At 40.2% G+C, this 26,450-nt stretch overlaps 2 protein-coding genes across 8 annotated transcripts in view; one reads left to right on the top strand and one right to left on the bottom strand.

The window, feature by feature from the left end:
• Positions 1-16,059, top strand: part of DNAJC3 (DnaJ heat shock protein family (Hsp40) member C3) — a 79,465-nt gene extending 63,406 nt beyond the window's left edge. For all 7 annotated transcript variants that reach the window (XM_036300185.1, XM_036300184.1, XM_036300188.1 and 4 more), the window contains 3 exons: positions 9,618-9,750; positions 10,497-10,645; positions 12,236-16,059. In XM_036300185.1, the coding sequence (XP_036156078.1) occupies positions 9,618-9,750; positions 10,497-10,645; positions 12,236-12,393 (440 nt within the window). In that variant the 3' untranslated portion in view covers positions 12,394-16,059. The remainder of the gene's footprint in view (positions 1-9,617; positions 9,751-10,496; positions 10,646-12,235) is intronic.
• A 2,311-nt stretch (positions 16,060-18,370) lies between these two features.
• The window catches only part of UGGT2 (UDP-glucose glycoprotein glucosyltransferase 2), a 200,588-nt gene continuing 192,508 nt past the window's right edge, over positions 18,371-26,450 (bottom strand). Inside the window, exons 38-39 of the mRNA XM_036299573.1 lie at positions 23,287-23,413; positions 18,371-18,934 (exon numbers count right to left, since the gene is read on the bottom strand). Coding sequence (XP_036155466.1) covers positions 18,912-18,934; positions 23,287-23,413 — 150 coding nt within the window. The 3' untranslated portion in view covers positions 18,371-18,911. The remainder of the gene's footprint in view (positions 18,935-23,286; positions 23,414-26,450) is intronic.

The following is a 26,450-nucleotide window of genomic DNA, read 5'->3' as shown; positions in this document are numbered from 1 at the left end:
TGGTGGTCAGTGTGTACCATAGTGACCAGTCATTCCCAGTCGTTCTGCTGTTAGGGTCAGTTTGCATATTACCCTTTTATTATATAGGATAGGATAGAGGCCTGGTGCATGGGTGGGGGCCAGCTGGTTTGCCCTGAAGGGTGTCCTGGATCAGGGTGGGGGTCCCACTGGGGTGCCTGGTCAGCCTGGGTGAGGGGCTGATGGCTGTTTGCAGTCTGGCCACAGCCCCATCAGGGTGGGGGTCCCTGCTGGGGTGCCTGGCCAGCCTGGGTGAGGGGCTGATGGCTGTTTGCAGGTTGGCCACAGCCCCTTCAGGGTAGGGGTCCCAGCTGGGGTGCCTGGCCAGCCTGGGTGAGGGGCTGATGGCTGTTTGCAGGCTGGCCACAGCCCCCAGCCACCCAAGCTCCCAGTGGAGGCTGGCTGGAAGCAGGTATCTGGGATTTATTTATCTTCTATAATTGAAACTTTGTTGCCTTGAGCAGAGCCCATAGCCGGCCAGGGCAGGCGGGAAGCTTGGTTTCCTCCATCGCAGGGGCAACCAAGCCTCCTGCTTGCTCCAGCTCCATGGTTGCCGGCCGCCATCTTGGTTGGGTTAATTTGCATATAGTTGCTCTGATTGGCTGGTGGGCATGGCTTTTGAGTGTAGTGAAAGTACAATCAATTTGCAATTTTCTCTTTTATTAGATAAGCATTTAAAGCTGTACTTCTCAATTGTTTTATTTTCATTATCATTTGGTTTGAAATGTATTCTAATTTTCCTTCTGACTTTTTCGTTAGATGTAGTTTAATTTTCAAATATAGGGTAGGGCAAATTAATTATTGTATGCAAAAGTGGTTACAACTGTAATCCTACTTTTGCCCCACCCTGTATTTGATGGTTCCCTAGGAACCTGATTATTTTTTAAAATATATTTTTATTGATTTCAGAGAGGAAGAGGGAGAGAGAGAAGCATCAATGATGAGAGAAAATCATTGATTGGCTGCCTCCTTCACACCTCCTACTGGCGACCAAGCCCACAACCCGTGTATGTGCCCTGACTGGGAATCAAACTGTGACCTCCTGCTTCATAGGTCAGTGCTCAACCACTGAGCAACATCAGCTGGGCCTGATTATTAGTTTCTAATTTAATTCCAGAGAACATACTCTGTGTGATTTCCTTTCTTTTAAATTTATTTAGATTTGTTTCCTTTAAAACTTACATAGATGTGTGTTGTAGTCCAGCACAATATCTTGCTGAATGTCCTATGTGCACTTGAAAATAATATGTATTCTGCAATTGTAAGGTGTAATGTTTTCTGTTAGTTTTCCCAGCAGTTGCTGAAAGTTGTTAAAATCTTTAATTACCTTTTGTGGAAAATACAAACTTTCCTATCTTCCCTTTAAGTGTCCAGTTTTTGTTTATACATTTTGAAGCTCTGATACTAGCAACCCAAACATTTAGACTTAAATTCCTGATTAACTTTTCTCCCACTCCTTCCCCTGAAGGGAGTATTGCAATACACTCAAAAAATTCTGAGGAAAAATAATTTTTAACCCAGACTTTTGATGTATAACAAACTATTAATTAGGGTGGTTTTAAATAATTATTTGTAATTTTCTTTTTAAGTTATGGTATCTTCATGGAAAGCCTGCTGCTTAATTGGGAGATGGCTATTTTTATGACGATTGTTCTGTTTCAATTTTTTGTCTCTTTTGCATTGAGTTACTCTCTGGAGTTTTCAAATTTATTTGTACAGAATTTAGCAAAGTAGTCTCATTTTAATTTCTTCCATGATTATTTCTCATTTATTTGAGCTTTCTTTTCTTAATTAGAGCTATATACAGATATTTCCCAATAAATAAGCTTTTGACTTTTCAGTCCTATTTTTGTTTCATTAGTTCTGGTTTTTTGTCCTATAATTTACCTTGTTTTCTAACTTTGAATCATGATTACTTAGTTCATTTTTTTCTTGTAATTCTTATTGAACCACTAAGGTTATAAATTATCCTGTTAACACTTCGTGAGATGTCTTATGGTTCTGAACAGTAGTGTTTTCATCATTATTACTTTTTAGCTATTTTTCAGGTTTTATTTTTATATTTTTTAAGAGTTGGTGAGTTAAAAAATTTTTAGGCGTGAAACTCCTTTTATTTTTTTACATTAATTTCTAGTGTTATAATGTTGTGATCGGAGAATACTTTTAGTACTCCTGTCGTAATTTATTACTGGTTTCTTTGTTTTTAATCTAAAATGGCTGATTTCATGAGTTATAGAGATTTGGAAAGAGGTGAACACTCGTTTCTGAGACAGTTAGACTTATCACTCAAATCTACCTTATATTGTGGTCTTCCTTTTCTTGCCTTTTGTCCACTAGCTCTGTTATGAACAGAGAAGTCTCCCTCTACGAGTTGTCTGTCCTAGTATCTTATTTCTGCTTCATAAATGTTGCTGTTATTTTATTTTATGCACGGATATTCTGTATGTGTCTCATTATGATGTTTAGCCCTTAGCTTTATAAAACTCCCCCCCCCTTTTAATGTTTTTTTTTTTTACCTAAATTCTAATTATCTGATGTTAAGATTGTGAACCAAACTTATTTGCATTTGTCTGGTGAAACTTTGACCACACTTTTATTTTCAACATTTTGGAATCACTTTGTTTCAGGTATGTCTCTTGCATAGAGTTGTGTTTTGATTTGTGATCCCATATGAAATTCTTTTAAATAGGCGAGTTAAACACATTTACACTTACTGATGTGACAGACATGTTTGGTCTGAATTCTGGCATTCTGTTTTGCTGAGAAATTTTGCTTTTTGGCCTGTATCGTTTTGTGTAATACTTTGATATCGAGGAAGGTTTGTATTTTTCTTCTTAAGTTGTTTTTATAGTTTTGTTAACTTTGCCCTCTTCCTCTGGGCAGTATTTATTAGTTTCCTACAATGAGGAAGGATATTAGCATGCTTCTTCCTCCTCTTCCCTTTTCTTCTACCATAATACTTAATGAATTTCTCTCTTGTATTTGCCTTTGACTTATCAGTGAGTGGTGTTTTCTGATTCATGAATTCTCCCATCTTCTGTTAGCTGTATCCCTCCTGCCGTGTCAGGGCATGCATTCTTCTCTAACACTGAACTTCTTTCTGTTTTGTTTCAGTCTCGGTTCTATATTAAATATATTTAATGTGTGCCATCCCTCCTTGGCTATGATTTCTCTAGACTCTTCTTGGTGAGTTCATCCCATAGTAGTTTCCTTGAGGGGCTCCTGGGAAATTTTTTCCTAATTTCTTCTATGTTCAAAGCTGTTGTACCTTTTGTACTTGAAGGATGGCTTGGCTAGATAAGAAAATTCTTGGTTCACAAATTTTCTGTATATTCTAGTTACTATTACATTCTTTCTGAGCACTGAATATTGCTATGGAAAATCTGGGGCCAGGATTTTGGTTTTGGTCTGGCCACCCAAAAAGCCCTTATCTTTCAAGCGTGTTACTTATCCTAGGATATTATCTTAATGTTGATCATTCTCATCCTGTTTGCCCTGGTACCTAGTGTGCCCTTTGAATTACATAGGTTTATCTTTCATTTTAGAAAAGTTGTCTTAAATTTGATCTGAATTTTGTTCTATTAGTTTTCTGCTTCAAAGATTACTCTTTGCTTGTTATCTGTAGCTACATTTTTTCTCTCTAGTCTTTTTGAACTCATTATTTCCATTTCATTTTGTTGGATCCTTAGTTTTTCCTCATATGCTTCTCCCTTGTGCTCTTTCTCATTTTGTCTTCACTTCTCTGAGAGTTTTTATTGTACTTATTTTTCTTGAGTGTTGACTACTCATATTTTTATTTCCCCCTTGTCTCATTCTCTCTTACTGAGCTCCTATTCTGCTTAGTGATTTAATTATCCTTATTAGGGGTGATTGAATTAAAATTTAAATATTCATGTCAATATTTGCTCAGAATTTTCATGTATTCTTTGGCTGTTGTCCTGATGTGTGTTCATCAGGTAAGTTTCAGTATTCTTTTCCTGTTTTAATTTAAAAATTAAGTATCTGTGAATTGATGCAAAAAAAAATATTACCCATCACAAAATGAGTTACATTGCCCTTTTCTATATATCTGTGGGAAAGTCCTTTGGGGGTATGTGTGTAAGGGGGTGTTGGGGACAGGGCAGCCTTCTGTACTTAATTGCAATACTCTCTGCTTCACTGTTTCCACAGACATTCTGCTTCCTGCTAAAATGGCCTTTCTGTTAGCCATGCCCTCTCTGCTTCTCTGAACCAAACCGTGTCCAGGAGGTCGTCTGCTGCCAGTCCTGCTGCCCCTCTGCCCACTTCCTTTGCTACATCAAAGGGGCATATCTTTTGCACTTCAGGGTGAGCCCCTCACCTTCAGAGAGCACATAGTTGTTGAGTTTCCTGACATGTGCTGCCCAGGGCTATCTGCTATTCTCCCTCATTGCAGTTCCTTCTTTCCCCATCTTCTCCCTAGTAAGACCTCTGCTTTATCTTCACTCAGTCGGCTTTCGATTTCATGGTTCTTGTAATATGCAAGGATACAGGTTGTCACTCAGGGTGAGTCCATACTCAGAAAAAGTGTACTTTGCTGGCTTTTTCTGTGATCTCTTGCCATTGGGCCTTTCTCACTATTTGCTTCCCCCTCTCATAGATTTATGGCTGATATTAGCTAATATTTGTAGCCCTTGTACAGTGTGAATTGTTTTGCTGAAAGTGCAGCTCTCCCCTGTACCCCTACCTTGTTTGTTTTGTTCGATACCCAGGGTGAGAAGGTTGGTGTTCCATGGGGCCTATTTATATTGGAGGTGTGATATAATCTTGAGTGTAGATTTTTAGGGGAAATAGGGAGGGAAGCTGAGGAGAGCTGTTATGAAGCTGTTACAGCTATTCCGGTGTGTTAATGATGGACTTCTTCACAGTGGTAACTTGGAAATGGTGAGTAGTAGTAACATTCTGTTGGAAAGGAATCTGATTGAGGATTTGCTAATGGATTGGTGAAGTGAAAGAGGGAAGTCATTTGCAACTGTGCATGTTTGTTTTTCAAGTGCTTCTCTCTATTGGGGAGTCATTGCAGACTGCAAGCAGGCAGAACCTGCTCATAGGAAGACCCCTGCAGTGCTTGCCATCTTGCCCTTATCAGGTGGAGTCCTTTGGTATATTTAAATTCTGGAGGGAACAACTTTTCCTTTGTTCGTTCTAGGTTTGCTGTGGAGGTCTCAAGTGCCTGCAGGCTCAGTTCTGCATCTATTCCTGGTCCCAGCAGCCAACACAGGGGTCCTCCAGATGCACACCCTCCATTCTGCTTAGAGGCTGGGTCTTGGGCCCTGGTAGGGTTAATGCTGTATCTGCTCCACATAAAAAGGGAACATCTGCTCTTGCTTGCTAAACTGAGGATCCTTGGCCAAATAGAACGGCCTCCAAATTTGATGGAACCTCTCAATGTGTATTTTTTCTACTTAGATTAAATCACTATTAATATCCCATTTGCTTTCCCTCTTCCAGAAACAGATAAACATTTCTACTGTTTTCAGTGCTGCCATGGTTATGCTATTTTTTAAAAATCTTTTAAATTTTAGTCAATTTGGTGGGATAGTGGGATAGAGGACAGGCAAACTCCTTTGCTTACTGTCTGCCATCTTGATCTGGTTGTTTGCATTGCTCCTTAAGAATTGAGGAGAATATGGAAGAAAAAAAACTTGGGAGGATAAGATTTTTTATATTCAGAGGTTAGAAACTGAATTGGCTAATATGTAATATACTAGAGGCCCGGTGCACAGACTCGTGCACCGGTAGTGTCCCTTGGCCTGGCCCGTGGTGATGGGGCTGAAAACAGGCTCTCCGACATCCCCCGAGGTGTCCTGGATTGCGAGAGGGCACAGGCCAGGCTGAGGGACCCCACTGGTGCACGATTGGGGCCAGGGAGGGATCGCAAGAGTACTCCAGGGCGTGTTGGGCCCATCTAGCCCAGTCCCAATTGGAGCTGGTTGGCCAGGGAGGGACTGCGGGAGGTTGCAGCCGGGGAGGGACCACAGGAGAGTTCCAGGGCATGTCTGGCCCGTCTCGCCCAGTCTTGATCGGCTGGACCCCAGCAGCAAGCTAACCTACTGGTCAGAGTATATGCCCTCTGGTGGTCAGTGCATGTCATAGCAACTGGTCGAATGGTCGGACCCTTAGCATATCAGACTTTTATTATATAGAATATTATATAGAATACTAGAGGCCCGGTGCACAAAAATTTGTGCACTCGGGAGGGGGGGTCCCCTCAGCCCGGCCTGTGCCCTCTCGCAGTCTGGGACTCCTCAGGGGATGACCACCTGCTGGCTTAGGCCCGCTCCCTGGGGGATTGGGCCTAATGGCAATCAGACATCCCTCTGGCAGCCCGGCAGCCCTCGGGGGATGTCCACCTGCCAGCGGGGAGCAGGCCTAAACTGCAGTTGGACATCCTTAGCACTGCTGAGGAGGCGGGAGAGGCTCCCACCACCACCGCTGTACTGGCAGCCATCAGCCTGGCTTGTGGCTGAGCAGAGCTCCTCCCTAGTGAGAGTGCCCTGACCACCAGAGGGCAGCTTCTGCATTGATCGTCTGCCCCCTGGTGGTAAGTGTGTGTCATAGTGATCAGTCATTCCCAGTCTTTCTGCTGTTAGGGTCAGTTTGCATATTACCCGTTTACTATATAGGATAGAGGCCTGGTGCATGGGTGGGGACCGGCTGGTTTGCCCTTAAGGGTGTCCTGGATCAGGGTGGGGGTCCCCGCTGAGGTGCCTGGCCAGCCTGGATGACGGGCTGATGGCTGTTTGCAGCTGGTCACACCCCCTTCAGGGTGGGGGTCCCCACTGGGTGCTTGGCCAGCCTGGATGATGGGCTGATGGCTGTTTGCAGCTGGTCACACCCCCTTTAGGGTGGGGGTCCCCACTGGGGTGCCTGTCCAGTCTGGGTGAGGGGCTGAGGGCTGTTTTTAGGCTGGTAGGCGACTGAAGCTCCCAGCCTCTCCTTTTTTTTTTTTCATTCTGGGATTTATTTACCTTCTATAGCTGTCACTGGAGCTGAGAGCTGGCTCCAGCTCTGAGGCCGTTGCCGGCTGAAAGCAGGTATCTCGGTTTCTTTAGATTCTATAATTGAAACTCTGTTGCCAACCCTGGCTGCTTTAAGCTCTGAGGCTAAGCTGGCTGAAAGCAAGTACCTGGGGTTTGTTTAGGTTCTATAATTGCAACATTGTTGCATCCTGAGCTCAGAGCTGGGCTGCGGCAGGCGGGGAACCTTGGCTTCCTTCATCACTGGAGCAAGCAAGCCTCATGTTTGCTTCAGCTGCCTGGCTGCCAGCCGCCATCTTGGCTGGCAGTTAATTTGCATATCTCGCTGATTAGCCAATGGGAAGGGTAGCGAAGTTACGGTTAATTACCATGTTTCTCTATAATTAGATAGGATTGTTCATTTGGGGCCTTAGTATTTCTGGCTTACTCTATTTTTTACAGCTGCTCAGTGTATGGCATATACCTAACTAGATGGCAATTAGTATTTTTTTAGGATTCCCTCAGAGAGTAGAATTTGAAATATAACTAAAAATTATCTAGTTTATACCCATGGTATAAACTTACATCATCCATATTAAGTTTAAGATAGAATGTAGAAGACTACTTTGGGGAGATACTATGAACACTTAAGAATGCAAACATGTTTTAAGTGTAGAGTTTGTATAAGTAGCAAAATTGCATATATTGAGGCATTTCCCCTTGTATTAAATTCCTTCAAAGTAATTTCCTTACTAGGTTCTGATATCAAATGCTATGGGTATTAATTGCAAAGTTAAACCTTGCTACTATTTATGACGGATTTTTGTACTAAATTGGAAAGATACTTTAGGATGTCACTGTGGATTGGGTTACTGATATTTAGTGTTTCATTAATATTTAATATTAATACGTTGAGGCAGAATTAGGAGATTAGGAGAAAAGCTTAAAGCAGCCCCCCTTTGTTCATGGGGGGGGGGAGTGGCGGGGGGAACAGATGTAGTGTTGGTTATTTTTCTATGTAGTTCAGGCTTATAAATTTGAATATCTTTCTCATTTTAACCTTGCCCAAGGTTAACCCCTTCCAGGATTATCTATCCTGGCAAGTTATCCAGAGAGTTGTCTTTTTTCACAATGAAAGGTATTTCCATAAAAACTAGAATTTGAAACCAACAATCTATTATTTGAGGTGTCTGTCCAGGGAGAACATGGAAAAATTTGTGTTGGAGCTTCCCAAGACCACCCCCAGATTTGATGATTCAGGAGGAGGACACATGGGACTCAGCATGTAGTTGTACTGAGGACCAAGATTTAGTCCAGTGACAGGATACTAAGTAAGACCAGGGAAAGGCTCATGGGGCAAAATTCAGAGGGAACCAGGTGAAAGATTCCAAGCGTCTCTCTGTGAAATCATACAGCACCAGCTAATTCCTCAACAAGTGTGAAGTGCTGTCTTCCAGGGGGGCTGCCTAGTTCATACCCAAATTCTAGCCTTCCAGAAGGAAATAAGACGTTTCGTATAAATCACAGTTGTTTATACAAATGGTTTCGGCATGGTGAGCCAGTCTTACCCGGGAATGTTGGGAACACTCCTGAAATCCAACTTTCCAGATGCTGCCAGGGGCCAACCGTTCTAAGGATACTCCTTTCTGCATGACATTAGGTATCCAGATAAATGCCTGTTTTTAAAAATATTTTAAATCTAAAAGAAAGGATACAATATGGATTATCAGACCTCCCATACAAGGTCTGTATGTGGGTTTCTATTTTGATTTATACTTAAAAAAAAAATCAGTCCCGGTGACATTTTTCTTCATTGTTAGTTATTTTTTTCCTTTTTTTTTTTTTTTTTTTATTGCTTAAAGTATTACAAAGGGTATTACATATGTGTCCATGGGTGAAGTAACTTTCAGCAAGCTGGAGTATTTGTGAGTCACACGGGCATTTATTATTTATTTATTCCTATCCTATTGCATATTAATCCAATCTTGATTCTTTAGAAAAAAATGCTTGTCATTGTGTTCACCAAATGCCTTAATAATAATAACAGAATTCTAGAAATAAAATATTTATTGCTTGAATTTTATAAAACAAACAAACAAAAAAAATCAGGTTGTAATAGTTTATGTTGAAATCTGTGGGTGACAGTAATTCTGATTGCTGATGGTTCCTCTTGCTCCCTTTCTAAGCCTCTAATTCTTCTGTACTGTGGACCCAGTAGCTGACCAAGCAGATTTTCTTTGCCACTGTCTTGTTTTCCTGTGTAACAATCACTTTAATCTTACTGATGGTAAGATTGTTTTGTTTAAAGTGCTGATGTTAAAATATCTACAAGGCTAAAAGGTATGGATAAGATAATGTGGAAGGGAAAGTATGCAAACAGCAGTGAATTTTATTGACTGGGAGTAATAAGCTACTAAATTATTCCTTAATTATGTCTTTTGTAAGTTTGTGAACAAAATTACTAAGGTTACCACTTCTTAGGCTCTTAGCAGTAATGGCAAAAGAGTGAAAAGATTGGGGCGGGGGGGAGATGGTGACTTCAGTGTCAATTTTGCAGGATAAGTAAAGGTATTATAAATTGTAATTCCTCTTAACAGCATTATCTTAAACATATTTTGACAGCTATTCAGGATTATGAAACTGCTCAGGAACACAATGAAAATGACCAGCAGATTCGGGAAGGTCTAGAGAAAGCACAAAGACTATTGAAACAGTCACAGAAAAGAGATTATTATAAAATCTTGGGAGTAAAAAGGTGAATTATTAATTTAAAATTTGCATTTTTATTTTTATTCAACTGTTTTAAAGCTAATCATTGCTCCTCTTTCTCGGATCCCTTTCCTTTCCTAATAGCCTAACATCATAAAACTATTTTGAATATATTACAGTTTTCTTGGATGATGGAGACTAGTAATGCAATAATGGAGAATTAGTAGTTGGTGACAAAGATATGACGCTGTAGCATGAATAGATCCTAGGCCTAGATTTCCTTTTAAAAAAATATTTTTAAATTTGATTTAAGAGAGGAAGGGAGAGATGGGGAGAGAAATATCAATGAGAGAATCATTGATCAGCTGCCTCTTGCACGCCCCACACTTGGGATCAAGCCTGCAACTTGGGCATGTGCCCTGATCAGGAATTAAACTGTGACCTCCTGGTTCATAGGTTGATGCTAAACCACAGAGCCACACTGGCTAGGCTAGGCCTATATTTCTTAAAGGTAATGAGTTAGGAGTGAGATTTTTTTTTTTGGTGGGGATAGGAGGGAGAGAGGGGATTAGGGAAAAGAAAACGTATCTAGGCCTTTAAATAAAGTGGCATTTTAACAATCAACTTGTAGGTACTAAGATATTTAATTTACTCAATATGTACTTTTGAATAAGAAAACCTTCCTTGAACAAACATCGTTTTTTTAGGTAATTGTTCTTATTAAGTAAACTAATCCAGAAGTGTTGGGTATTTCTTAACTAATGATTATTAATAAATTTTAATACCCCTCAGAAATGCCAAAAAGCAAGAAATCATTAAAGCATACCGAAAATTAGCAATGCAGTGGCACCCAGATAACTTCCAGAATGAAGAAGAAAAGAAAAAAGCTGAGAAAAAATTCATCGACATTGCAGCTGCTAAAGAAGTCCTCTCTGATCCAGGTAGCACCTGACTTTAACATTTTCTATTCTCTTGAAATGGCTCAATCGGTGATTTAGCCTCCCTCTTCCATTGCCTGTCATAGAGGTGATGTCAGAATGGATGGGAGGCAGCTCTGGGCTCACTTCAAGGGCTGGTGACTAGTGTGGGCTTGCAGTTTCAGAAGTCCAGTTTTATGCCTGCCCCGTCAGACTCAGGGACCCACATATTCTTGGTGCAGGGGAATGAAAAAGCCTGAATTTGACATTCCTGGTTTTTTTTCACCTGTGATATGGAAGTACAACAGTGAGGAGGATCTCTTAGGTTTCGCCCAGTTTCATAGCTCAGGGATGAATTCTTCATACCAAACTGACAGAAGCTTGATAAGGAAACCAGGCTGGACTGTGCAGTGGTGGAAGAGAAGCTGCCTGCCAGTGTGTGCTCTCCAGGAATCTTGGCCTTAATCAGATGTTCATTTGATTTACTGGCTGCTATAAGTGTTCTTTAACACACGCCAAAATGGCCTGGGAAATAAGAGTGAAAGAAGAATTTAGGTATTTTTGAACAACACTGACATTTCCAAGGGGAACGTAATGTTAAGCTAGTATCTACTGATTCTTGTGCCTTTCCGTGTCAGTGGGAGCAGAAGCTATGGCTTGAGCTAGACAAATTAAGGAAAAAATAGAAGGAAATCAAGTTGTATGCCCATTTGACAAATCTTTCTTGAACACCTCACTTACACTATACACCTGAAGTGAAACAATTTGTTGTTCTTAAGTAATTTATCATCAGGCCCAGGAGACAGAGTGTATTAATGCGTGCAGGAGGCTCCATACTGTGGTGGTTCTGTTCCGCAGAGGAGGGTCTACCACCTCCCTGGAGTGGCTCTGTCCCTGGCTTGCACAGTGCACAGGTGGGGGGCTCCGCAGCTGAGCTCCACAGGAGCTGGGCTGGCAGTCACAGAGGTGCCCATGGAGAAAAAAACTGCATTTTTAATTACTATGAGTTCCTTTTTTTTTCTTGGTTTCCTTTTCTTAACCCCCGTTCTTATTTTAAGGATGAAATGGCTTTTTCTAATCTCTGAGGATGAGCTTGCTCTCTGGCCACCTGCAGTGTTCCTTTCTCCCATTTGCCTACACTGGTCTCTGGCTCATCAGGGACTTTCCTTGGGATAGGCACAGCCGTGGAGGTGGCCTCGTTCCCCTCATTTCTGAAGAAATTCACATTATTTAATAGTGAGGCTTTAGACAGCTTGTGCCAGGCTGACTTCCTTGTTGGGCTCAGGATGGTGACAGGGCTGTTCTGGAGGCCACTTTCTCTGCAGTTACTAATTTTTTCCAGAGAAGCATCTCCTTGGGTGGCTTCTTGTGAGGAGAGATTTAGGGGGTCTGATTTTCAATGGTATCATTTTCAACCCTGGCCCTCACCCCTTCTCTGTGACTGGTGTTTCTCTTGTCTGTTTTCCTGAGACCAAACCTCTGATCTAGGAGAGCCTACTTTTGAGTGTCAGGCATACCTGTTGTAATAACTGAAAAGTAAGTAGTGCCTCAGTCCACCCCCTCCTGCACATCTTAGTCCATACCTGAGTCTTACTCTGCTGGTTTCTTTTCTAGAAATGAGGAAGAAGTTTGATGATGGAGAAGACCCCCTGGATGCAGAGAGCCAACAAGGAGGTGGTGGCAACCCTTTCCACAGAAGCTGGAACTCATGGCAAGGATTCAATCCCTTCAGCTCAGGCGGACCTTTTAGATTTAAGTTCCACTTCAATTAAACCAGCTGTTTTTTTTTTCTCTCTCTCTCTTATTCCTTACATTTTTTTAAAGATTAAAAACAAACCTTGTTCCAGGATCCTAAAGAAAGAAAAAAAAATTCAAATATTTTAGTTTGTCCATAACCAAAGAGTTGTTTTAATAAGAAAAATCTGTTCTTCTCCATTTTAGACTTGAGGTGGATGGGTTTGTTATGGCCGGGAGCTGAGGAATGTGTGGGGAAGTGGTTGGAGGCAGGCTCACCTGGTCTGTGTTTTTCTATGCTGCAGCATGTAGAAATGATTTTCTTCACAGCCTTGCATAGTATGTCAGTGCCTATGTGTATAAGAAGGAGCTGTACGTAACCTTCATGAGAATGGGTTATATTTCAGTATTCTTAAAGAGAATATTAACATTTTGAGCTATTCTTAGGGACAATTTTGTTTAGATTTTGGTCAATACAGTCACTTGCAAATATTGTTAAATTACAGAGCCTCCTTTAATCCGCATGCATTTCCATCCCCCACCAGCATGAACACGGCTGACACTGGGGGGAGGAAGGGACTCGAGCTCATGAATTAGAGAACCTGCTACCCAATGGTAGTCAATGTAGCCAGGCTTATACTTTGGATTGATGGTAAGTGTATACTTTGTATTTTGTTGTTGAGTATCTCTGCAAGAGAATACTAAAAACCACTGACATAGAATTAATTGTAAAACCTATGGGCCTTTTGTTTAACATGAAACATCACATATTAACTTAAAAGTTATGCATAAAATAGGTTCAGATAAGATAGCAGTGGTTTTATGTAAAATAAATTTGCTGAGATGCAGAGTGAACTACTTCAACAACTGAAATTGAGAGTTAAACCGTTTCCTATAACAGGATTGTCGTAGAAATGTAAAGTTGCTCACTTAACATCAACAGAATGCCCTCTTTCCAACCTTTAATCCATACAGTGGGGCAGGTTCTCTTACCTCCTGGCAAACCTGCTTGGACTGTAGTAACGCCCACATGGGGCCTGTTTCAAGTGGGCATGAAACAGCAGACCTGCCCCTTCACCAGACCTGGATGCCGCTACATGGTCTCCTGCCTGCAGGCTTACAAATATAGTCAGCTCTGGCTATATTTCCACTATCAAGATGGCATCTCTTCTTGGGATTCTTTCTTCTTACTTTTGAAGAAATGAACTATTCAGTCTTTGTTTATTTGATTTTCCCCCCCTAAAAAATGAGTGTTACTTTAATCAAGAATATTAAATATTTATGGAACTATTGATATTGCATTTGAAATCTAAGAGAATTACTTTAGATAAGAATTAGTACCTTTACTCTGGAAAGGTTTTTCTATTTGCCTCAAAGCATGTTGAAGCATTTTAAGCAATACGAGTCTGATAATGTTTTTATGAAATCAAGCATTTTAATTTTAGTTCTAGAAGGCATCCTGACCAGTAATGTCCACAACAGCCAAGCACAAATCATTTTCTTCCACAGTCATCCTGAAACATATGTGGAAAAAATTTTCTTAACTATGAGACAAAAATCACATAGTTGAGTTGGGTAAAACACGTAAGTGCTTTTTGCATCTATTTTGAAGTCTATTTCTTACCAATAAACTTAACAATGCATTTTGAAAACTAGTGAACATCTTGCAGCTTTCATTTTGTTTTAATGTCTCAAATTTCAAGCTAATATGAAAATAATTCCCAAAGGAAATTCCTTGTTTATTTAATTTCAGTAATCATATTACTTAATTATATCAGAGACTTTTTTCAATCTGGTTCTTTCGTACATGATGTCACTGTGACCTCTTTGAAATCTAGCAATGGCCTCTATTTACTTTCAAGAAGAGGATTTTTGTACACAATGAGAACAAAGGAAATATCAAATTACTTGCCCTTCTATTGAGAGGGGAGGATGAAAAGTCAGGAGGGTTGAGAGCTGGGCCACATGGGAAATGTATCTGGGACATAGGTTACCTTGCTGCCTGCCAATTGCTGCCCATTGGGTTGTTTACATTATTTTTTCTCCACCTGTAATAACCATAATTCCTGTTTATAAAGTCTTACCATGGACGTAATTTAGTCATCATACTGAAATGTGCAGAGTTATTTGCCTGTTTTCAGTGAAGAGTAAAATCTATGATGCCAAGTGCCAACGCCACTGAGAGAAATTAATTCTTTGGAATTTGTTTTGCTGATTAATGAAGAAAACAATGACCTTTACGTTCCAGCCTGGATGGGCATCAGCAGTTTTCTGGTATCCACCTGAAGAGAAAGACAGTCACTCGATGTTCCCTTACATGATTGAGGAAAACATGGGTGTGTAGAGGACAGTGAGTCTCCTTGCCAGCCTGAAGATCGCTGTGCAATGGAAGGCGACGACTGAGGAAGCATTCGACTGGTTTGGGGGCTACTTGCACTTACCACTCTCGAGTCTCTTTGGAGACTGCAGTGTCTGGTAACCTTCATGGCTCTTTCTGGGAAAGTGAATGCAGAGGGGCCCGTCACCTCACCTGTATTATATTCCCTTCTTAAGGCCTCCCTTTTGGAGAGCTCCACAGGTGAAGTATTTCTGGTCTGTACACTGTGGATCTTTTCCACAGCAGCAAGTATTAAACACATCAGCTTATAAATGTGAAAAAGTTCTGAAAATTAATTTATTGCCCACTTCTGAAAGTTCATGCTTTCTTACTGGATAAATGAAAACTTGAGAACAACTTGAATAGTTTACTGATGTGAATTGGATATAACTACTAATTTTAAAATGTCTTTCTCTTTAATCAGTATTAAAAGTTTATTCTAAATATCAATATGGAAACAGAACTTCTTTGGGACTTTGATAATAGAATGCAAATGATCCACAAAATTTTAAAGAGGAAAATACTGATAACTGAGTAGGAACAAAGTTAACAGAATCACAATTTAAAACTGGCATTTTCTATTTATGGTGGAAAAATGAAAGATTCACCTTTAAAGGCATGAAGTTGGTCAAAGATTGTGAGGTTTACCATGAAAAAAATGCATGAGATGCCTAAGTTAAAAATGGTTCCTCAGGTATTTGTTAGAGCCAACTGCCTTAAGGGTATAGGGCACTGGTAACAGGCCTTGTAAAGATTTTTTGTTGAGTAAACATCAATAGTATAACCTAGAGAGATCCATGCAACTTCATTGAATGTAATTTACTTTTCCATATTTAGGAAGGAAGGAAGAAGGCAAATGCTAACTTGTCAATGCATAATATCCTTATTCTAAATCAGATTATTCCTTTTGAAGTAGCAGAGGTTATTCTGTAATTGCAAATTATGTTAATAGATGGGGATACTTTTTTTTTATGAATGATCTCATTTGTTGAATGATTTAAGAGTAAAATTAGCCACTGCGTGGCTTGTGTATAGTTGACAGGTTTTGTTGCAATCATCTGTGGTTGAACCTCTTACCTGCAGTGGAAAGCAGAGTGCGGAGAGTGTAAAAACTGGAGATGTTTGGGGAGTTAAGATAGTACTCCTGTACGACTGTATAGTTGGTTTTGAATGAGAAGACTACGTAACTTAATCCATCTCAGTTTAGTGTTTTAATAAAGAAACTGAAAATTAATTGAAATGGGTCTCAGACATGTCTACACATATGGGTACTATTTTTATGCCCTTGTATTTTCACATTTAATAAAAATATTTATGGTCAAAATCAGTACATTTTTGCTTTCGATTAATTTTTAGTCTTTTGGAGAAGTCTATTTTCTCACTTTATTTCACACATAATCAGTGATTACAACGGCTCCTGTACACAAGCTAAGGAAGATCAGAGCACCAAATGCAGAAATGGCTAAAATCTCTTAATTTCCAAAAGTCTTAGGGACAGCTAGGCGTTCAAGTAGATGGTTCTTCAACTTCAATACAATTAAAATCTCTTAAATTGGCTTTGTTTGAAGAGTTTCCCTTTTATACTATAACTAGAGGCCCAATGTACAAAATTGGTGCAAGAGTAGGCCTTCCTTCCCCTGGCTGCTGGCACTGGCTTCCCTCTGGCACCCGGGACCTGGGCTTCCCTCGCAGCCATGGCTTCGTCCAGGACATCCGGTCTAATTAGCATATTATGCTTTTATTACTATAGATTTGTACATTTCTGTTAAAGTCTTTAAAGGGGGGGGGCACACTGTTATCTCAATCAAATTTCTAAACAAAAGAAGCTTTCTTCTCTATATTCTGCATATCCTAAAACTAAGGGACAGCTAGAATGCTTATATAGACCTTTCCCAGAAAGCTCAAAGTTTGCAAATTCTTAATCATATCTTTGTAATATATGAACAACTGGCCTTAGTCTGAAGACAATAAGGGCTTACAGGAGAACAAAGAGGAAGCTCCCTTTAGAATATTTATAAATTGAATATTTATAAATCTAGATTTTCAGATAGAAGGTATCAGTCATGTGGAAATGAGACATGTAAATTTAGCCACTCAAATGACAAGCTGGGAAGGGAGTGATCAAGACTTATATTCTGCAATTTCAGCTTCTGCTCTATGAAATACAGAATCTAGCAAATTGGATGTGATAGTAATAAGCATGGGAATCAGGTGTCTGCCTAGTCCATCCTTTCTGCAGGATTCTTACAAAAGTGGAAAACAGGCTGACAATAAAGGAAAAAAAAGTACCATCTTGCAGTTGGGGCTTCTGTGCAGAACACTAAACCATGAACTCAGAATTTCTTACCTCTCATCAAGCTCAGATGTTACTCCTGACTCAACAGGAATGAGGCAGAGAGTACATGGAGTTGGTCACCTCAGGCCAAGTTACCCATGAGGCCTTTGATAGCATCCCTTTGGATCCCTGGAAACCACAGGAACATTCTAGTTCCATCAGGTAGGCCATATCTGGAACACTCCATTTTATCATAGACAAATACAAACACATAACAAAGGGAGGGTGGCCAGGAGAGGGAGAGGTCTTGTGATCTCTTATTAGCAATGAACGAAGCTACTGGGAACAGAGAACTTATATGCAAATACTCTGGGCTGGGCTGTCAAATAGAGAAGAACTAGACTTGTTTAGAAGAGCTCAAAGGAGCAAGAGCAGAAACTGCCAATAGACAGCTCTGGCTCACTGGGGACCTAACTATACAGAATTGCCCAAAGATGGACTACCCCGTATCTACTGGCCTGGAGGGTTCAGAGATGGCCTGAGGCTCTACTTGACAGGGCCTTGTAAGGGGGGCTGGTACACTGGCTTGGGGCTAAACCAGCTGTGGGCAGACTACGGCCTGCGAGCCCGATCCGGCCAGTTTGAAATGAATAAAACTAAAAAAAAAAAAAAGACCGTACCCTTTTATGTAATGATGTTTACTTTGAATTTATATTAGTTCACACAAACACTCGATCCATGCTTTTGTTCCGGCCCCCCGGTCCAGTTTAAGAACCCATTGTGGCCGAGTCAAAAAGTTTGCCCACCCCTGTAAACTACTCACAGTGGTTCTCAACCTTCTGGCCCTTTAAATACAGTTCCTCATGCTGTGACTCAACCATAAAATTATTTTCGCTGCTACTTCATAACTGTAATGTTGCTACTGTTATGAATCGTCATGTAATTATCTGATATGCAGGATGGTCTTAAGCGACCCCTGTGAAAGGGTCGTTCGACTGCCAAAGGGGTCGCAACCCACAGCTTGAGAACCGCTGCTTACTGGCTGTTCCCCAAATGTCACTTATCAACAGAATCATCTGGGGAGCTTTTTAAAATAATCATCATTCCCCATGCTCACCTGTCCTGTTACATTAGTCACTTCAGGGGGTGGGGTTCTGATGACACTGGACTCTCTTCCAGCCCCAGATGCCATGATTCTAGAATAGCTGGATATTTTTTGAATACTGACTATACCTATTCTCCTATTAATACAGGAAAACAAAGTTTCCATTCTTAGTTTCTATAAAAGTAGACAATTCTTTTAAAAAAAATGCACATACCCCATAAGCCTACAAATGTTTTATGAAATAAAAATTAGAAATATTAAAAATACAAATAGAGCATAAGATTAAAATATAATTTAAGATAAAGTAGCATTATAGTGCAACACTACCTTCCATTTTACAACAGATAAGGTATAAATGGGATTACTTTTTTAAAAATTTCAGAGACAAGCATGCATCCCTTTCCTTTCTCTAATTTTAAATGCATTTTGTGAATAAGAAAATATAAATGCACACAGAGCTGAAATACATAAAAATGTAGATGGTTTGGTAAATCCCCACTAGTCAGACATGTTTTTTACTGGGTCACCTGGCAAAATACCACTTTGGTAAAATCAGTCTTTTAAGCAATTAGGAAAAAGGAATAAACTTAGTTTTAAATACTCAGTGGTCATTTCTTATATAACTTAAATTTATTCAATAATTAAAGTACATGTGTTTTTAAATAATATTTTTAAAATTGAGGAATATGTCACTGATCTTTAATGAAACTTCCAAAAGTCTTAGCAGTAGTTCAACACTTTCCCAGCAGGTGGCAGATTTCTTGTCACACTTTCATCTTCTTTCTCATAAAAGCCAGTGCTAGAGTTCATCATGTGTCAAAACTGTAGGGGAGGAAAGTTTCTTTCTTGAAATCTTAAATATCAAATTAGCTTAAACCTTTAAACCTCACTGATGTCTGAGATATAGAAAAAACACAGGTGCTGACTGAGGGTCCTTTTGTTTGTTAATTTAGTACTATCTATTTGGTTCAATTATGTGACAAAAGAATAGCTCTGTACATTATGGTATTGGTTAGATTGTACCATATCATGACTACTTACCTTTGTCCCCTCCTAGAAGTGAGCTCCCATTAGTCTTGGAGGACAAGAACCATGCCTTATTTATCTGTTATCTCTAGGCCCTAACACCCAGCCTGGCCAGGAAGCCATGAAATATACTAGTAGATTACTCACCTGCACAAAGTATTAGTGTAATGGAACAACAAAGAGCAAAAGACATACATGGTGTTCTATGATGGGAGGAGAGCATTTAAACAGACACAGGTATTATACAAATGTGAGAATAACAGTGAAGACTCTTAGAGGCAAAAAATGGGTTCTTTTTTTTCTGCATCACTGAACTGTTACATCCTAATTGATTTAAGAACGCTGAGAATTCGAAATATTTTCAGGTAGAAATTAAAATACAAATTAAAGTATTCTATACCACAATTCAAGATGGAAGACTGTTTATATCTTCACTAAATTCCACTTTATCTTTTAATTTTTTATTTTTTTGTAAAATATATTTGTATTGATTTCAGAGAGGTGGGAGAGGGAGGGAGGGGGAGAGGGAGAGAGAGAGAGAGAGAGAGAGGAGAGAGAGAGAAAGAGAGAGAAACATCAATTATGAGAGAGAATCATTGATCAGCTGCCTCCTGCACATCCCCTACTGGGGATCGAGCCCATAACCCGGGCATGTGCCCTTGACTAGAATGGAACCTGGGACCCTTTAGTCCACAGGCTGACTCTCTATCCCCTGAGGCAAACCAGCTAGGGCCACTAAATTCCGCTTTAAAGATAATAAAAAAATATAAAAGGGAATGTGGGAAGTGGTTATGAAACATCATTGGAGCAGAATTATCAATGAATTACTAAAAATGGAAAAGAGACTATGCAGCTGAATACATAGCACACAGCTGAGATGTGGTGGTGTTCCTGACAGTGGAAACCCGGGTGAGCCTCCTAACAGAAACACTGGTGGGGACTGAGTCAGACAGAAGCAATTAATTGAAGGACTAGTCTGCAGTATCTGTGCTGGCCGCTCCCCTCCCATCCTACTGCATACCAGAGGAAATCTGACAGCCTGCTTATCCCAAGATATAAACTAGAAGACTTTTTTGTTATTAATTCTTACCCAAGGATATTTTTCCCAGTGAGAATGGAAGGGAGGGAAGACAGAGGAGGGAGGGAGGGAGGAAGAGGGAGAAAGGAAGAGATAGAGAAATCAGTGTGAGAAAGACACATTAATTTGTTGCTCCCACAGATGCCCCAATTGGGGCCGGGGATTGAACCTGCAACCCAGATATATGTCCTGGACTGGGAATCAAATCCTCGGCGTATGGCCAAGGCTCTAACCACTGAACACCACCAACCAGGGCCAGAAAGACTATTTTTGAAAACACATTGAATAATCTATTAAGGGGGGGGAGGGGAAGGAGAGAGAAGACAGACAGACAGGTAGATATTTTTGTGGGATGGGCTTTGATCTAGTCCCATGGTCGGCAAACTGCAGCTCGCAAGCCACATGTGGCTCTTTGGCCCCTTGAGCTTGGCTCTTCCTAAGCCTTAGGAGTACCCTAATTAAGTTAATAACAATGCATCTACCTATATAGTTTAAGTTTAAAAAATTTGGCTCTCAAAAGAAACTTCAATCATTGTACTGTTGATATTTGGCTCTGTTGACTAATGAGTTTGCTGGCCACTCGGCTAGTCCATGCACATACAGAGGGAAGTCTACCAGTTCCACAGCATGCTGATATACCTAGAGCTATAAACCAACCCTCCCATTCAGAGAAGAAGCCTCTTGGAGAAACAGCCACACTTATACCAAGGCGAGGGAAGCTTATGACAAAACCTTAAAAATAGTTGCCTCTTTAAGTATAAAAAGACTTCCAATTTTATTCCCTATCTTCCATGTTGTTTTAATGTTCATAATGAACAACGATTATGTTTACAAATCAAGTAAAGAAACCAATAATCTCTTTTGTAAAACTTCTTTTATACACATAACCATATACTAATACAGACAGGCATGCAATTTTTCTTTAAGATGGGGTCAATCATATTTATACATATTCTATAACCTATTTTTCTAACTTGAAAATATGGTATCAACACAAATACATTTATCTCTATTCTCTTGGAAGGCTACACTATATTTGTATGTATCAATGTTTATAGAATCAATCCTCTATGGACAGGCTATTTCTATTTCATTATTAAAACAATGCTAAAACAAACATGTATCATGTATCATTTTTCTTTTAAATATAAGTTTCTTAAAGTGAACTGCTGGGTCATAGGGTATACATATTGTAAGTTTTTATACAGCTACTACATGTATGTGTAAATGAGTGTTCATGTGTCAACATCCTCCTTAATGCTGGGTACTTTGATCCTTTATCTCTTTCCAGTTTGATAAGAGAAACATTTAATTCAGTTTTGTGCACTTGTAATTATGTAAATTTTCCTTTCTTCCTTCCTTTTATTGCTTACTTTCCTTCTCTTCTACTTTGCTCTGACTTATTTATCTTTCTCTCTCTTTAAAAAGTTATACCACTTACAGAATAATATTACTTCTGAACTTAAATATATTAGATTAAAAATACATGGGTATGTTTTAAATATGGAACACCTCAGACAACACATTGGTTTTGTTAAGGAAAACACAAAGTCAAGATGAAACAATTTAATGCTTATGTGAGGAAATTTATATATAAACATTTTAGCTTCTCTAAAAAATAGAGCTGAGGAAAAGAAAAATTATATTTTAAACTGCTAGGAAGAATTATTGTGAGGGTAAAAGATATAGCCCATGAAAGTCTCTTAACATACTGACTGAACAAGCTCAGTGCTTTTCTTCCTTTTAGTCCTCACCCAAGGATATGTTTTTATGGATGTCAGAGAGAGAGGAGGGGAGGGAGAAACACTGATGTGAAACATCAATCGGTTGCATCCCACATGTGACCTGACTGGGAATTGAACCCGCAACCTTTTGGGTGTACGGGACAATGCTCTGAACAACTGAGCCACCAGGCCAGGGCCTTAGTGCTGTTTTTAAAAAGGAGTAAAGAACAAAGGGGAGACAGACACTGGAAAGGAAAGGGAATTATGAGGCCTGAAAGAATATTCAGCACACATCTGTTGAAGGTTTATGTAGATGAGTAAATGCTAAGGTAACCACAGTTTTTTTAAATCTAAGAAATGGAAGCAGATCTAATTCAAGTCACCCTCCAGCCAACGAACAAGGCTACTAGAATCAGGAACATGTGGAGAAACCTCTATTTTCTATGAGATTAAACTTGGGAGAGAGAAGATAATATTCTTAGTTAGTTATGTAAGGCTTTTATTAAACTTCAGAGCTTGGACTTTCATATTTGGGAAATTCAGTGTGATCTTAAACATAAACATTTTTTTAAAACTTTTACGTTTACCTCTATCTTGGGTCAGGAGGTGACATCTATACTACACATCTATGTGGTATAGATTATACGAATTGAAGCTATATCCATGGGGGAATAGATTCTCTATCCATATATTTTTTAAAAAATATGTTTTTATTGATTTTAGAGAGTGAAGAAAGGAAAAGGAGCAAGGCAGAAATATTGATGAGAGAGAAACATTGACCAAACATCGACCAGCTGCCTCCTGCACAACCCCCACTGGGGATCGAGCTTGCATCCCAGGCATGTGTCCTGACCGGGAATAGAACCAGTGACCTCCTGGTGGATGGGATGTCACTCAACCAATGAGTCACACTGGCCAGGCTCTATCCATATCCATATTTTAAATTTGTGAGCTTAGTCCACATAAAAATATTTTTTTTTTTTTTTACATATTTTATTGATTTTTTACAGAGAGGAAGGGAGAGAGAGATAGAGAGTTAGAAACATGGATGAGAGAGAAACATCCATCAGCTGCCTCCTGCACATCGCCCACTGGGGATATGCCCGCAACCCAGGCACATGCCCTTGACCGGAATCGAACCTGGGACCCCTCAGTCCACAAGCCGACACTCTATCCACTGAGCCAAACCGGTTTCGGCAAAAATATTCTTAATTATGTCATCGGCTTTCTTAAAGAAATTCTGACCTAATCACTTGATAACTTCACTATGAAATAAGTATATAATCTATTCTAGTTTCATTTAATGCAACATGTGGTTCAGACGCCACCACAGAATGATTACTTACTTGCATATTCCTTCTTGTTTTCAAGGTGATCTAGCAATTGTCGTATCTCAGTATCATACTCCACCCACTCTGGGACAATCCTGGCAGCAGCTTTCAGTTTGGGTTCTTTTGTTTTGGGATTATTGCACTGAAAGTTTAAATAAAGTTTTGTTAATAAAAAACCATGTTCCAGAAACAGAAAGGAAATACTTGAGGACTCTGCTGTGTCACTGGAGCAAACAAAATGCATTTTGTAAGAGTAGAGTCCTAAGTCCTACGTCCTTGAAATATGGGAATTCATTAAATAGAGACAGGAACAAGTGAAATGACAGATCTTAGTTTCTGGAAGCAGTAAGTGTTCAATGCAAATACTTCAATCAGAAATTAAGAAAAAATTGTTTAAAGACACTTTCATGTTTCATAAGAAGTTTTTCAAACAATTCAGGAAAGTATTTTGTTTGACAAGAGGTCTAAATACATGAACACTCTGACAAAAAGCATAGCAGACTGAGAGAAACCAAGATGGCGGCATAGGTAAACACCGGAAATTGCTGCCTCTCACAACCACTTCAAAAATACAACTAAAAGACAAAACGGACATCATACAGAACCACAGGAAGGCAGGCTGAGTGGAAATTCTACAACTAGAAGGAAAGAGAAAAGCATACTGAGACTCAGAAGAGGTGCGGAAGTAAAATGCGGCGGTACGGAGGCGCACGTGGAAAGAGCTGGCAACTGAGGACATGGTTGTCTTTTTCAATCGGGAGGGAGACATATCCCGACATCTCTGAAGTCCAGTTCTGGGTGAGTCTCTGGGGACCCAGACTCATACGGGGAGAAACTGGACTGTCTGGCAGCAGGCGGTACTTGAGGGCGGCTTCCTCTCAGAGGTGCTTGCAGTGATTACCACGGGACACTGACCTGGGGCCTCTTAGGGCAGGGCTGAGGATGAGCCATAGCTGTTTGCTCCACCCTGTTGATTCCCTGAGACCCCGCCCCACCCAAGCTGTGTGCAGAGGCTTTTGCATATGAATGACCTGGCCCTTTGTAATCTGAAATTACCTAACAAACTGCAGCTGGGTCAGAGAGACCCAGAATATCCAAAAGAAGGCCCAAGGCCCACAGCAGCTTGCATTGCTTCACAGCTGGGCCTCATCTGGGCACCACCAAACACCAAACAAAGAAGAGGAATCTGCAGATCTCTCCATAGTTCCTGCTGGGTAGCCTCAGGCAGAGGCTAAATTAGCACCTCCTTAGAGATCCAAGTGCCAGTGCACCCAGTAGTCAGAGTGGGACCATCCAGATTACAATTCCTCAGATCCATAAGGAACACACTCAGGGGGCAGACTCAGTGAGCACCAAAGCCCCACTGAAGCAGTCTTGCCCCAGAGGGGTGTCTCCAGCACAGAAGTTCTCCCACGATAGACACAGCTGATTCTCACAGCCAATTGGCCTGGAGGTCAATTCCTCCCAGTGATACCTACAACAATCAAGGCTTAACTACAATAAGACTGTGCACAAAGCCCACAAAGGGGTGCACCAAGAGTGTCCACCTCAGGTAATTGGGGAGGCTGAGCTACTGGGCCCTATAGGACACCTAGCACAGAAAGACACTCTATCAACACAGGGAAGCAGCCAAAATGCAGAGACAAAGAAACAGGTCACAAATGACAGAAATGGAGGAAAGCAAACTACTGGATATAGAGTTCAAAACCACAGTTATAAGGTTTTTCAAGAATTTTCTAGAAACTGCCAATAAATTTAGTGAGACCCTCAATCAATCTAGTGAGACCCTCGAGGATATAAAAAAGGACCAACTAGAAATTAAGCATACACTGACTGAAATAAAGACTATTATACAGAGATCTATCAGCAGACTAGAGGATCGCAAGAATCAAGTCAAAGATTTGAAATACGAAGAAGCAAAAAACACCCAACCGGAAAAACAAAGAGAAAAAAGAATCCAAAAATATGAAGATAGTGTAAGGAGCCACTGGGACAGCTTCAAGCGAACCAACATCCGAATTATGGGGGTGCCAGAAGAAGAGAGAGAGCAAGATATTGAAAACCTATTTGAAGAAATAATGACAGAAAACTTCCCCTACCTGGTGAAAGAAATAGACTTACAAGTCCAGGAAGCGCAAAGAACCCCAAACAAAAGGAATCCAAAGAGGACCACACCAAGACACATCATAATTAAAATGCCAAGAGCAAAAGACAAAGAGAGAATCTTAAAAGCAGTAAGAGAAAAACAGTTAGTTACCTACAAGGGAGTACCCATACGACGGTCAGCTGATTTCTCAATAGAAACTATGCAGGCCAGAAGGGAGTGGCAAGAAATATTCAACTTGATGAACAGAAAGAACCTACAACCAAGATTACTTTACCCAGGAAGGCTATCATTCAGAATTGAAGGTCAGATAAAGAGCTTCACAGATAAGAAAAAGCTAAAGGAGTTCATCACCACCAAACCAGTATTATATGAAACGCTGAAAGGTATTCTTTAAGTAGAGGAAGAAGAAGAAAAAGGTAAAGATACAAATTATGAACAACAAAGTCACTAATCATCCGAGAGATGCAAATCAAAACAACAATGAGGTACCATCTCACACCTGTCAGACTGGCTATCATCAACGAATCGGCAAACGACAAGTGCTGGAGAGGATGTGGAGAAAAAGGAACACTTGTGCACTGCTGGTGGGAATGCAGACTGGTGCAGCCACTATGGAAGACAGTATGGAGTTTCCTTAAAAAACTGAAAATGGAACTCCCATTTGACCCTGTGATCCCACTTCTAGGAATATATCCCAAGAAACCAGAAACACCAATCAGAAAGGATATATGCACCCCTATGTTCATAGCAGCACAATTCACCATAGCTAAGATCTGGAAACAGCCTAAGTGCCCATCAGTAGATGAATGGATTAGAAAACTGTGGTACATCTACACGATGGAATACTATGCTGCTCTAAAAAGGAAGGAACTCTTACCATTTGCAACGTCATGGATGGAACTGGAGAGCATTATGCTAAGTGAAATAAGCCAGTCAATGAAGGAAAAATACCACATGATCTCACTCATTCATGGATAATAGAGACCATTATAAACTTTTGAACAATAATAGATACAGAGGCAGAGCTGCCTCAAACAGATTGTCAAACTGCAGCAGGAAGGCCGGGGAGGGT

The sequence above is a fragment of the Myotis myotis genome, unplaced genomic scaffold (genome assembly GCF_014108235.1).
Source record: "Myotis myotis isolate mMyoMyo1 unplaced genomic scaffold, mMyoMyo1.p scaffold_m19_p_3, whole genome shotgun sequence".
NCBI classification, from domain to species: domain Eukaryota; kingdom Metazoa; phylum Chordata; class Mammalia; order Chiroptera; family Vespertilionidae; genus Myotis; species Myotis myotis.
Note: the sequence above shows the minus strand (reverse complement) of the source record. Positions and strands in the feature narration are given on the sequence as shown.